Raw genomic sequence first — 12,948 nt, 5'->3', positions numbered from 1 at the left:
TCTGAACATTGGTGGTGGCTTGGAAAAGGCCCTTCTTGGGTGTTTAATAAAATGAACTGTCTTGTTGGTAGTCGCTCTTATCACTCTTGTCTCGTCTTTGCCCTCCCAATGGTCCCCATACCTGCCTCACCACACTTTTTCCTTGGAAATTTGTCTTTAAGCATAACCCCACAGGTAAGGACATTTGAGGCACTGCCACTTTTTTGTTTAAAAATAAAAATGACAGAATTTCCTTCAGCTGCACATTACGCATTTCAAAGAAAGGTACGTCAAACCCAGTTCTGGTTGATCTATTTTAGCACGTGTACATATGTGTCAACCTGGTGAGGCTGCTATTTTCTGAATAGCGTTCCTCAGAAGTCACGTTTGTCCAACGTGTCTAATTTGCAGCCAACATCTGTCACATTCCACCTTTTATGTCTGTGACACAGAATTTCTAGGATGCATTAAGATGGGCATCAGGTTTTCTAAAACATCGTACGGTCGCTAATCTCTTGTCTCCTCCCTCCACCCTCCCTTCTCTCCTTCTCTTTCTCACAGGGCTGATAGTCTACCTAGGAATGATGGGGGGCGCCTTCGTCCTGGGGGGCCTGGCCGACAAGCTGGGGAGGAAGCGAGTCCTCAGCATCTCCCTGGCCATCAACGCTTCCTTTGCCTCCCTCTCCTCCTTCGTACAGGGATACGGAGCTTTCCTCTTCTGCAGACTCATCTCAGGCATAGGGTACGTAATCACAGAGGTTCAGCCGGCCCCTCCTGCCCCCAGGCCAGCGGTCCGTCCATCCTGGTACCTTGCCTCTGAGCGGTTCTCCAGAAAACCTTGAACTGCAATCTGCTTTTTAGTTTTTGGCTGTACCTCACGGCATGCGGTGCCTCAGTTCCCCAACCAGGAGTCGAACCCACGCCTCCTGCAGTGGAAGGCAGAGTCTTAACCACTGGACCACCAGGGAAGTTCCTGAATTTTGTGTGACTTCCAAGATACTGTGTTAAGGTTGAATCTTAGAAAGGGGAAAGGTTGCAAAGTCAGTGTATAAGGTCAAAAGAACCTAACGCTGCCTTAGGCTGGTCTTTTGAATTTAGTGGGTTGTTTCACCACTTGGCCCAAGGGTGGGACAAGGCAACTGGGTTCCTGGTCTGACTGTGTTTAGTGCCTGACTTGGTTCTGCCTTTCTGGCGTTTTCTTTCTGCAGTATCGGGGGTGCTCTGCCCATCGTGTTTGCCTATTTTTCTGAATTCTTGTCCCGGGAGAAGCGAGGGGAGCATCTCAGTTGGCTGGGCATCTTCTGGATGGCTGGTGGCATCTACGCATCTGCCATGGCCTGGAGCATCATCCCGCACTACGGTGAGTGCAGCAAGCTTCAAAGGGCCGGGGGGCCTTTGTTCCCAGACACCTGCATCCGAACAGCGTATCCTGTCCTCAGCCTTGATCCCACACTCTCATACACAGTTCCTGAGTACAACCTTGATCTTTCTAAAGAACTTCCAGCGCTGGAGACACATTGCTAATTTCAGTACACGTCTGTCTGGAAATAATACAGTCTACCCTTCCTCTCTTCCCCCCTCCTTCTCTCCTTTCCTCTCTTTCATTTGAAGGGATTTCAGCTTTCATCTCCAGCCCTTCTCCTCACAGCAAATTAGGCTCCATTCCCTTCTCCAGGGGATCTTCCTAACCTAGAGATCGAACCTGGGTCTCCTGCATTGCAGGTGGATTCTTTATCATCTGAGCCACCCAGGAAGCCCTTTAAGGCAAACTTCATCTCCAGTTCTCCTCCTCACAGTGAATTAGGCTCAGTAACTCCTTTTTATAGATGGTGTAGCAGAGGCCAGGAAGTTGGTGACTCGGCCAGACTGATGACTTGGCCTTGGCATGACCTTGGATCCTGACGCCCCTCCTTCGCAGCGCAGTGCTCTCATGCGTTTGCCATTTCACTTCCTGCTGTCCCTCTTTTGGTTGCAGACATGGAGCAGCCCTTACAGACAGGGTCTTGGTTTCAGCCGAGACAATTTTATTATCTTGGTTAATTGCGAAAACTGGATTTTCTGGACAGAGACTTGGCAACATTAACTTCCACTATTGGATTTTATTAAGAGTAAAGTAGGGAGAAGGCAGCAGTTTTGAATTTGATTATGCCTTTGGAGTATCCTGGGTAATGCCATTAACATCCTTCAAAATTATTTTTGGCAAACTATAGATCATGGGTGTAGGCTTTGCCATCATCTAGAATCCTGCAGACCACAGGGAAGAGGAGACAAATGCCCCTGAAGTTAACCAACACTTCTCCACCCATTCCCCTCCTTGGTGTGTGAGTGTGTGTGTGTGCGTGTGCATTTGTGTGTGTGTTTATTAAAGTACAGTTTATTTGCAATGTTGTGTTACTTTCAGGTGTACAGGAATGTGAGTGAGTTATTCTTTTTCAGATTCTTTCCCCATATAGTTTATTACAAAATATAGGGTATGGTTCCTATGCTATATAGTAGGTCCTTGCTTCTGCTGCTGCTGCTAAGTCACTTCAGTCGTGTCTGACTCTGTGCAGCCCCATAGACGGCAGCCCATCAGGCAACTCCGTCCCTGGGATTCTCCAGGCAAGAACACTGGAGTGGGTTGCCATTTCCTTCTCCAATGCATGCAAGTGAAAAGTGAAAGTGAAGTTGCTCAGTTGTGTCCAACTCCTAGTGACCCCATGGACTGCAGCCTACCAGGCTCCTCCGTCCGTGGGATTTTCCAGGCAAGAGTACTGGAGTGGGGTGCCACTGCCCTCTCTCACTTTGCCCTTTGGTAACTGTTAATTTGTTTTCTGTGTCTGTTAGTCTGTTTCTGTTTTGGAAATCAGTTCATGTGTATCATTTTTAGATTCTATATATAAACGGTATCATAAGATAATTGTCTTTCTCTGTCTTCACTTAGTCTGATAATCTCTGGATCCATCCATGGTGCTGCAAATGGCGTTATTTTCTTATTTTTTATGGCTCAGTAATATTCCATAGTGTGGCTTCCTTGGTGGCTCAGTGGTAAAGAATCTGCCTGCAATATAGGAGCCTCTGGAGATGATGTGGGTTTGATCTCTGGGTGGGGAAAATACCCTGGAGGAGGGCATAACAACCCACTCCAGTATTCTTGCCTGGAGAATCCTATGGCCAGAGGAGCTTGGTGGGCTACAGTCCATAGGGTTGCAAAGAGTCAGACACAACTGAAGTGACTTAGCATGCATGCATGCAGTATTCCATAATATATATCACATGTTCTTCATCCATTCATCTGTCCCATGGAGATTTAGGTTGTTTCCATGTCTTGGCTACTGTCAATGGTGCTGCTATGAACACTGGGGTGCATGTAGCTTTTTGAATTAAAATTTTCTGCAGATAATGCTCAGAAGTAGGATTGCAGGGTCATATGGTAATTCTATCTGTAGTTTTTTAGGGAACCTCTATACTGTTCTCCATAGGAGGATGTACCAATTTGCATCTCCACCAACAGCGTAGGAGGATTCCTTTTCCTTTTGGGATGCTTGTTTTAAACCTAAACCTTGCTGTTGTCTGTTCTGGGCTAATGGAGGCTTCAGCATTATCTTTTTAAGAAGAAGCAATCTTCTTGGATTGGTGTAGTTAAGGAGATGCTGAGTATATTAACCTGAGAACCTGATCAACCCTGAAATCTCAGTGGTTTAATACCAAAGATATTTTCCCCTCCTTCAAAGCTGGCTGGTCCTTCTGATCTGTGGGCAGCTCTGCTCCTCAGTAATCTTAGAGCTCGGGTTCCTCCCAGTGTGTGCTCTCCTCTCTTCAGAGTGATTCAGGAAAACAGCGTGGGCAGTTGCATGTGGGTGCTTTTGAAGGGCAGGGGAGGAAATAGATCACATCCTCTTTGCTCACATCCCCTTGGCCCCAAATCTGTAAAGCGACTACACACTATGGCAAAGGACACCGGGCAGTGTAACCTAGCTGTGTGCCCTGAAGCTGGAGGAAATGGGTTTGAGATCATATCCGACCGGATTTTGTATTAGAAACAGAGAAAGAAATGTGAACAGAAACAATGAAATAAAGAGTCGACGTTTTCCAGATAATTCTGTTATCATAGGCAGTTCTCCCTGGAGAAGGGCATGGCAACCCACACCAGTAGTCTTGCCTGCAGAATACCATGGACAAAGGAGCCTGGCAGGCTACAGTCCATCAGGTCACAGGTGGACATGGCTGAGGCGCCTAAGCACCCACGCAGGCAGTTTTTCCTAATTTTAGATACAAAACTGTATTATTCCCCATATTAGGCTCTGCATTCTACCCTTCCCCCAAAGGCACACTTTAATTATCCAGGCTGTTGGTTACATGGGTCCAAGGAATTGCTTTTGTCCTTGCTATTCATATAATATTTCCCCGGGTCATTGGTCCAAATGTGTTAACAGTAAGAAATTATTTCTACATATAAATTGAACTAGAAAAATTTGCTGGGAGGGGAACAAATAGATTCTGGATAAAAGCTAAGTCAAAATAGTGGGGCTCTGTAATTTAGAACAAGTCACCCTAGCTTGTCCAGGCTTGGTTCCTTCATCTATAAAATGAAGTGAGAAAGAAGCAAAGGGAATTGACTCTAGAGATCTGATCTGTGCCAGCCTTAACAGCCCACAGTTCTTGGGATGCAAAGCATGTCAAGAAAATTTTGGAGATGATTCTAGTACTTGGGCTGGCTTCCCTCCAAGCTGCATTAGCAATTCTAGCCCTGTTTGCAGACTGCTTTTTCTGTAAGGGGACCGCCCCCACAACCAGCCAATGAGCAAAGGTTCTTGGCTTCACTCTGATTGGATCAGCTTAGGTCATATGCTCACCTCAGCCAATCACTAAACTCCAGAGGATGCCAGATACTGAGGGTTCATATACTTCATTCCCCGTCCCTGGCATTGGGGGTGGGGTCAGTCCCACCCAAACCACAAGTCTGCAACCCAGTGGAGAAGGACTGGAAAGATTTTGTGAGGTGGGTAGCAGCCTTCAGTAGTCACTACAAACTGTGTCATTTTTTCACTTCACTTTACACACTAACACATGCCAATGTCTGGGTGTCTGGTTTTTAAAGAAGCAATAAAATAATTCAGGTTGGGAACTTGCTGATCAAGACTGAAGGGGATGCCCATGGCAGAGGGGCCATAAGGCTGCTGGCTGATAGCAGGACTTATGCTTAAATATCCTACTCCAAATGGACGGGATATTTTCCTATTTGTATGCCTTTGTGGACTGCAAGGAGATCCAACCAGTCAACCCTAAAGGAAATCCGTCCTGAATATTCACTGGAAGGACTGATGCTGAAGCTGAAACTCCAATACTTTGGCTACCTAATGTGAAGAACTGACTCATTGGAAAAGACCCTGATGCTGGGAAAGATTGAAGGCAGGAGGAGAAGCGGGTGACAGAGAATGAGATGGTTGGATGGCATCACCGACTCGATGGACATGAGTTTGGGTAAACTCCGGGAGCTGGTGATGGACAGGGAAGCCTGGCATGCTGCAGTCCACGGGGTCACAAAGAGTCAGGCATGACTGAGTGACTGAACTGAACTGAACTGATGCTTGTATGAAATCTGTGGCTTTTACATGCCATTTAAAAATGGCCTCTTGGATGATTAGGCTTGAAGCCTTGAAATGCACATTTACTTGAGGGCAAACCATCCTAGAAATATGGTAGACTAGAATCACAGGGTAACAGGAGTGACTATTTATTTTAAGCCTCATTTTTACCAGGACCAGATGTTTTGTCCACAGTGAACCAGTTATTTGATGATATTTTTTAATAGACCTAAGACATTAATCCTCTAACATCGCCTCCTCTCTGCAGGGACAAATGCAAGGGTGATCCAGAAAGGAGACTGAATGTTTGTACGTAGCTTGTTCAAACCATTTAATTGCTTTTGCCGGAATGAAATGATGTGAGGTCTTGGCACCAGGAATTTGGGTGACGGAGTCATTAAGAAAGAAAATTACAAAGCTCAGAATGTTTTTCTGGGAAGTCATGGGCACAGCCCTGAAAAAAGTGGCTATATTATGGAAGATTAATTCCCACTGTAGTCAGCAGCACCAGCTGTTTGTGAGATCCTAATGGAGAAAAAGTAGGGCAAGCTAAAAGATCAGTGAACAAGACAATCCATGTCTCCAGATTAGCAGTTGTTCCATATATTTGGAAGCAGTTCGCTATTTAATTTTATTTAATTTAAGGCCCCAAAGATGTGCCTAATGAAGTGCAGGTTACTAAGTCACCGTAAAAACCAGAGAGGCATGAGGGAATAATGGATTTTGGATAATTTGCACAGATTATCATTAAGAAAAAAATATCTCTCTGAGGCAGAGTACTTTCTAAACATACCTGTTTTCTGTTCTTCTCTTGTTACCCACCTGAGTTGGATGGCTATGTGGTTATTTCTAATTACGCCAGAATGGTTTTTGAACATGAGCTGAGAATGTGGAAATCTTCCTATGGTTTTGTCTTTCTCTTCCAGTTGTCACTCCCAGGAGAAAGGAAAGGCTTCTTAATTAAAATTAAAATAAACAAGCAAACCCCAGTGATATGGGAAGGAGGATGGGCTGTGCCTAAAGAGGTTGGATTCTGATTGAGAAGGCTGGGTGTGTTCTGTGTATTATGTTCTGTGGCCATTGTGTAAAAGTGGCCACAGTCCCCTGTTTTTCCACCTGGGATTCTCTCTGGCCAGTCCTTCACTCTGCAAATAGAGTTAGAAATATCTGCAGAAGCAAGAGATATTAGTTAGGAGTCTCTGGCAAGTACAACAAATTGAACTGCAGTGGTAAGTAATAGACTTCAAGACATAAACTTCCCACCTCTGGAGTTAGCCATTCTGTGTATTTTTCAAGTAAATGGAATAGAGATTTTACAGTGGAATAATGTTTACCCTTTGAACTTTAGAAATCACCATATTTATTTATAAAGTTAGGTATTTTTAAGAAATGCTATTGAGGGACTTCCCTGGTGGTCTAGTGGTTAATACTGCCTTCCAATACAAGGGGTGCAGGTTTAACCCCTGGTTGGGTAGCGAAGAGGCCAAAAATCCAAAACATAAACATAACCAACAAAATTCTGGTAAAGAATCCATGGACAGTGCACGAGACCCCAGTTTGTTTCCTCGGTTGGGAAGGTCCCCTGGAGAAGGAATAGCCTCCCCCCTGCTGTATTCATGGGCTTCCCTGATGGCTCAAATGGTGAAGAATCCGCCTGCAATGGGGGAGCCCTGGATTTGATACCTGGGTTGGGAAGATCCCCTGGAGGAGTGCATGGCAATCCCCTGCAGTATTCTTGCCTGGGGAATCCCATGGGCAGAAGAACCTGGCAGTCTACAGTCCATGGGGTCGCAATGACAGAATGACTAAGCACAGCACAAAAAACAGAAGAAATATTGTAACAAGTTCAATAAAGACTTTAAGAATGGTCCCCATCGAAAAAGAAAAAAAAAAAGGGACCTTAAAACCAAAACCAGAAATGCTGTTGGAATTGTCTTCAGAGGTTGTTTTGAATGGCATGAGAGAAAAAGAAAACAGTTCTTTTGCTGATCTTTTGCTGAAAGATCACCCATTTTACTCAACATCTTTGGCACTAAATGTCATGTAACTATTTCTAAACAAATCAAAGCTACCCTCAAAGAAGGTGAGTTATTATTGATTGTTGGGGAGCTTTCACCCACAGTGAATCTGTGGGAGCACCATTAGCTGCATTCTACAGCTGTGAAAACTCACCAACATAATAACGATGTGAGAAAGCCAGGATCTGAACTCTGACCTGTGTGACTGCAGAAGTCCAGGCACTTTCCACTGTGTCACTGTTCCCTGAAAGAGGGACATTTGCTACTTATAAAGATATTTGAAATAACGTTTTGTAGATTCTGAAGGCAATTTCCAAAAATGAGTTTTAGAAATACTTTGAATATAATGAAAGCTGAGTTGGAGCTAGTCACCTCTCTGTTTCAATGATTATGAATTCATTTGAATGTAGAAACTCAGCTTCTTTAAAAAAAAAAAATTAGTGTTATGACTGACAGTGGTTTTCAAACTGTGGTCTTAAGCCCTGTGCTTTGGAACCACCCAGAGATGGTGTTGCTCTTTGACGTGGGTGAGAGTAATCCCCCATCAAAACCCTAGGTCACACAAGGCCCTGCTCGGGCTCTCCTTTTGCTCAGATGGTGAAGAATCTGCAGGAGATGCAGGTTTGATCCCTGGGTTGGGAGGATACCCTGGAGAGGGGCATGGCAGCCCACCTCAGTATTCTTACCTGGAGAATCCCGTGGACAGAGGAGCCTGGCAGGCTACAGTCCATAGGGTTGCAAAGAGTCAGACAGGACCGAGGGACTAACAAACACTTTCACTTTCCTGAAGGTCACTCTAAGACCAAGTGTCAGAGACACTCTGCTTTATTTCAATTGGAGTATAGTTGCTTTACAATGTTGTTTACAATGTTAGTTTCTGCTGTGCAATGAAGTGAATCAGCCATACATATACACATATCCCCTCCTTCTTGAGCCTCCCTCCCACCACCACCTCATCCCACCCCTCTAGGTCATCACAGAGCACTGAGCTGAGCTCCCTCTGCGATACAGAAGCTTCCCACTAGTTATCTGTTTCTGAAGATGGTGACTGCGGCCACGAAATTAAAGGACGCTTACTCCTTGGAAGCAAAGTTATGACCAACATAGACAGCATATTCAAAAGCAGGGACATCACTTGGCCAACAAAGGTCCGTCTAGTCAAGGCTATGGTTTTTCCAGTAGTCACGTATGGATGTGAGAGTTGGACTATAAAGAAAGCTGAGCACCGAAGAATTGATGCTTTTGAACTGTGATATTGGAGAAGACTCTTGAGAGTCCTGCGGACTGCAAGGAGATCCGATCAGTTCATCCTAAAGGAAATCAGTCAGTCCTGAATGTTCGTTGGAAGAACTGATGTTGAAGCTGAGACTCTGATACTTTGGCCACCTGATGCAAAGAGCCGACTCATTTGAAAAGAGCCCGATGCTGGGAAAGATTGAAGGCAAGAGAAGAAGGGGATGACAGAGGATGAGATGGCTAGATGGCATCACTGACTCAATGGACATGAGTTTGGGTAAACTCCATGAGTTGGTGATGGACAGGGAGGCCAGGTGCTGTGGTCCATGGGGTCGCAGAGAGTTGGACACGACTGAGCGACTGAACTGAACTGAGCGTGTATATGTCAGTGCTCCTCTCCCAGTTCATCCACCCTCCCCTTTCCCCTCTGTGCCACATGTCTGTCCTCTATGACTGGGTCTCTATTTCTGCCCTGTGAGCAGGCTCATTTGTACTATATTTCTAGACTGTACAAATGGGCATTAATATACGATATCTGTTTTTCTCTTGTCTGACTTACTTTACTTGGTATGATGGACTCTAGGTCCATCAATATCACTACACATGACCCAGTTTCATTCCTTTTCATGGCTGAGTAGTATTCCACTACGAATAGATAGTACTTCTTTATGTATTTATTTGTCGACAGACATTAGGTTGCTTCCACGTCCTGGCTGTTGTAACTAGTGCTGCGTGTCTGGCTGCTTCTTCACAGGCTGGGGCTTCAGCATGGGCAGCAGCTACCACTTCCACAGCTGGAGAGTGTTTGTCATTGTCTGCGCCCTGCCCTGCACCGTGTCCCTTGTGGCCCTGAAGTTCATGCCGGAGAGCCCAAGGTTTCTGCTGGAGGTGAGTCAGTGCCCCACCCCATGCGAGGCTTGCTGTCCCGGTCTCTTGGTCCCAGGTCGGCTTTGACCTGGCCCGTCATTAAACCCGTCGTGATGGTGGCCTGCCCAGGATGTGAGGACTGCCAGAGCTGGAGGGACAGAGCTCACAGAGTGCAGAGCAGCGGCACTGCTTCCCGAGTCTGGGTGGGGCTGGAGGGCACCCTCTTGAAGATGCTTCCGGTACCCATGCTCCCCAGAGGTCCTGATGACCTTCAGAGCTGCATGAGCGGGACTTCCCTGGCAGTCCAGTGGTCCTCTCCAACGTGCTTCCACTGCAGGAGGCACTGGTTCAATCCCCGGGCAGGGAACTAACATCCACATGGTTTGAGGCAGAAAACAAAACAAAACAAAACAAAACAAAAAATGCCCAAAACAAAAAACAAAAAGCTGCATGGAGTTTTTTCCATGTTACAGCAGTGACCTGGGTTGTCGATCTTTCTCTGCTCCCCAGCCCTTCAAGACTCTTGTCTTTGCAGGACCTCTCTCCTCCAGAAGGCTGCTCCTGCAGTCCTGTGAGGTTTCCAGCTGGATGGTGGTGGTGGTGGAGGCTTGCAGTGGTCAGACGGGCAGGGCTGGTGGAAGGGCGACAGGACTCCAAGGCTCTTACAGCCCCAGTCCTCAGAGTCCACTCACTAGCTTCCTTCTAACTTTCTGCAGACTTTCCTGTTGAATGTCTTCTTTCATCCCATTGGTCAGGGGCAGATGCAGCAAAAAGTGTTTTTTTTTTAATCCAAGCATGTCTCAGAAGCTTTGATGTGTATTAGCTCTCTAGGACTGCTGTAACAAAGCTACACAAACTGAATGTCTCAGAGTCACAGAAATTTGTTGTCTCCCAGATCTGTTGGCTAAAAGTGCCAAATCAAGGTGTTGGCAGGGCCACACTCCCTCAGAAGTCCTTAGGGCAGAGGTCCCCAACCTCTGGAACCTAGTGCCTGGTGATCTGAGGTGGAGCTGATATCGTGATAATAGAAATAAAGTGCACAATAAATGAAATGCACTTGAATCCTCCCCAAACCATCCTCTGCATCCTGGTCCATGGAGAAATTGTTTTCCATGACACAGGTCCCTGGTGCCAAAATGGTTGGGGGCCACTGCCTTAGGGCAAACTTCACTTCCTTTTCCAGCTTCTGGGTGGGTTGCTTACATTTACGGTGGTCCTTGGCTTGCAGCTCTTTCACTCCAATCTGTCTTTGTCACCACAAAGGATTCTCTCTGAGTGCCTCTAGGTCTTCACTTGGGCCTCTTCTTATAAGGACACCAATCATGTTGGATTAGGGACCCATCCTACCCCAGTATGACCTCATCTTAATTACATCTGCAGCAACCCTACTTCCAAATAAAGTCACCTTCTGGGGGCACTGAGGGCTAGAACTCCAATGTATCAAAGTGGCGTGGGGGACACAATTGAACCTGTTATTTGTTGGGTTTTGGCTTTAGTCGTCCAGAGAGGATCACGGCTCCCACCTGCAGTCTATTCAGTCTAAAAACTACAAAGTGGTTACTCACAGCCTATGATGATAATAATACCCAGCATTTACACCTCGAAGGCACAGCCTGATTACCCTTCCAGGATGGGCTGCGACAGAAGCTCGTCCTGGTTTTTCACAAGCTGCAGACTGTAACGTATCCATGGCCAACGGCCTAAGACGTGGGCATCAGCACCCTGTTGTCTCGGTTGGGTTTTCCACCTCTAATTAGCAAAGGATTGTTCATGTCTCTCTCCTTGGTTTTACCAGATGGGCAAACACGACGAAGCCTGGATGATTCTCAAGCACGTGCATGACACCAACATGAGGGCCAAGGGGGCCCCGGAGAAGGTGTTCACGGTGAGTGTGTGGTCACCTGTGCCAGCCGGAGGGCGCCTCTCCTCTTCACTGTTTTGGTTTGCTAAAAAATAATTTTACTGCATAAGCACATCACGGAAAATTTGTCAAAAAGGAAATAAAGCCCCAGATATTCTGCATCATATTACTGCATCATAATTATTTTTTGTATTTTGATGGATTCCTTCTTGGTACCACTAATTGCTCAAAAATAGCAAAGGAAAAAACTAGCTGTATTCGTATGGAGATAGCCAGATGTACCTATATTTACATATAAATATATATTATTTAAGAGCACTCATAGACATTCTACATGTGTCTAATAGTATTCAGAATCATCCTTTTTTTAAAAAAAAATATTTATTTTAATTGGAGGCTAATTACAGTATTGTGGTGGTTTTGCCATACATGGACATGAGTCCGCCATGGGTGTACATGTGTCCCCTGTCCCAAACCCCCCTCCCACCTCCCTCCCCACCCCGTCCCTCTGGGTTGTCCCTGGGCACTGGCTTGGAAGGCTCTGTTTCATGCATTGAACTTGGACTGGTCATCTATTTCACATACAGTAATACACATGTTTCAGTGCTATTCTCTCAAATCATCCCACCCTCGCCTTCTCCCACAGAGTCCAAAAGTCTGTTCTTTACATCTGTGTCCCTTTCCCTGTCTTGCATATAGAGTCGTTGTTACCATCTTTCTAAATTCCATGCGTTAACATACTGTATTGGTGTTTTTCTTTATGGCTTACTTCACTCTGTATAATAGGCTCCGATTTCATCTGCCTCATCAGAACTGACTCAAATGCATTCTTTTTTATAGCTGAGTAATATTTCATTGTGTATATGTACCACAACTTTCTATCTATTCATCTGCTGATGGACATCTAGGTTGCTTCCATGTCCTGGCTATTATAAACAGTGCTGCGATGAACATTGGGGTACACGTGTCTCTTTCAATTCTGGAATTCTGGTTTCCTCAGTGTGTATGCCCAGCAGTGAGATTGCTGGGTCATATGGCGGTTCTGTTTCCAGTTTTTTAAGGAATCTCCACACTGTTCTCTATAGTGCCTGGACCAGTTTGCCTTCCCACCAACAGTGTAACAGGGTTCCCTTTTCTCCACACCCTCTCCAGCATTTATTGCTTGTAGACTTTTGGATAGCAGCCTTTCTGACCAGCATGAGATGGCATCTCATTATGGTTTTGATTTGCATTTCTCTGATAATGAGTGATGTTGAGCATCTTTTCATGGGTTTGTTAGCCATCTGTATGTCTTCTTTGGAGAAATGTCTGTTTAGTTCTTTGGCCTATTTTTTTTGATTGGGTCGTTTATTTTTCTGGTATGGAGTTGCATGACCTGCTTGTATATTTTGGAGATTAATTCTTTATCAGTTGTTTCATT

At 45.5% G+C, this 12,948-nt stretch overlaps 1 protein-coding gene across 3 annotated transcripts in view; it reads left to right on the top strand.

Moving 5' to 3' along the window:
- SV2B (synaptic vesicle glycoprotein 2B) overlaps nt 1-12,948 on the top strand; it is a 93,967-nt gene that overhangs the window by 37,745 nt on the left and 43,274 nt on the right. For 2 of the 3 annotated variants that reach the window (XM_068991187.1, XM_068991186.1), the window contains exons 2-5: nt 541-721; nt 1,188-1,339; nt 9,555-9,688; nt 11,463-11,552. In XM_068991187.1, coding sequence (XP_068847288.1) covers nt 541-721; nt 1,188-1,339; nt 9,555-9,688; nt 11,463-11,552 — 557 coding nt within the window. The remainder of the gene's footprint in view (nt 1-540; nt 722-1,187; nt 1,340-9,554; nt 9,689-11,462; nt 11,553-12,948) is intronic. The other variant, XM_068991188.1, reaches the window with a different exon arrangement.

This window comes from Capricornis sumatraensis, chromosome 19 (genome assembly GCF_032405125.1).
Source record: "Capricornis sumatraensis isolate serow.1 chromosome 19, serow.2, whole genome shotgun sequence".
NCBI lineage: Eukaryota > Metazoa > Chordata > Mammalia > Artiodactyla > Bovidae > Capricornis > Capricornis sumatraensis.
This window is presented reverse-complemented; position numbering and strand designations above follow the sequence as displayed.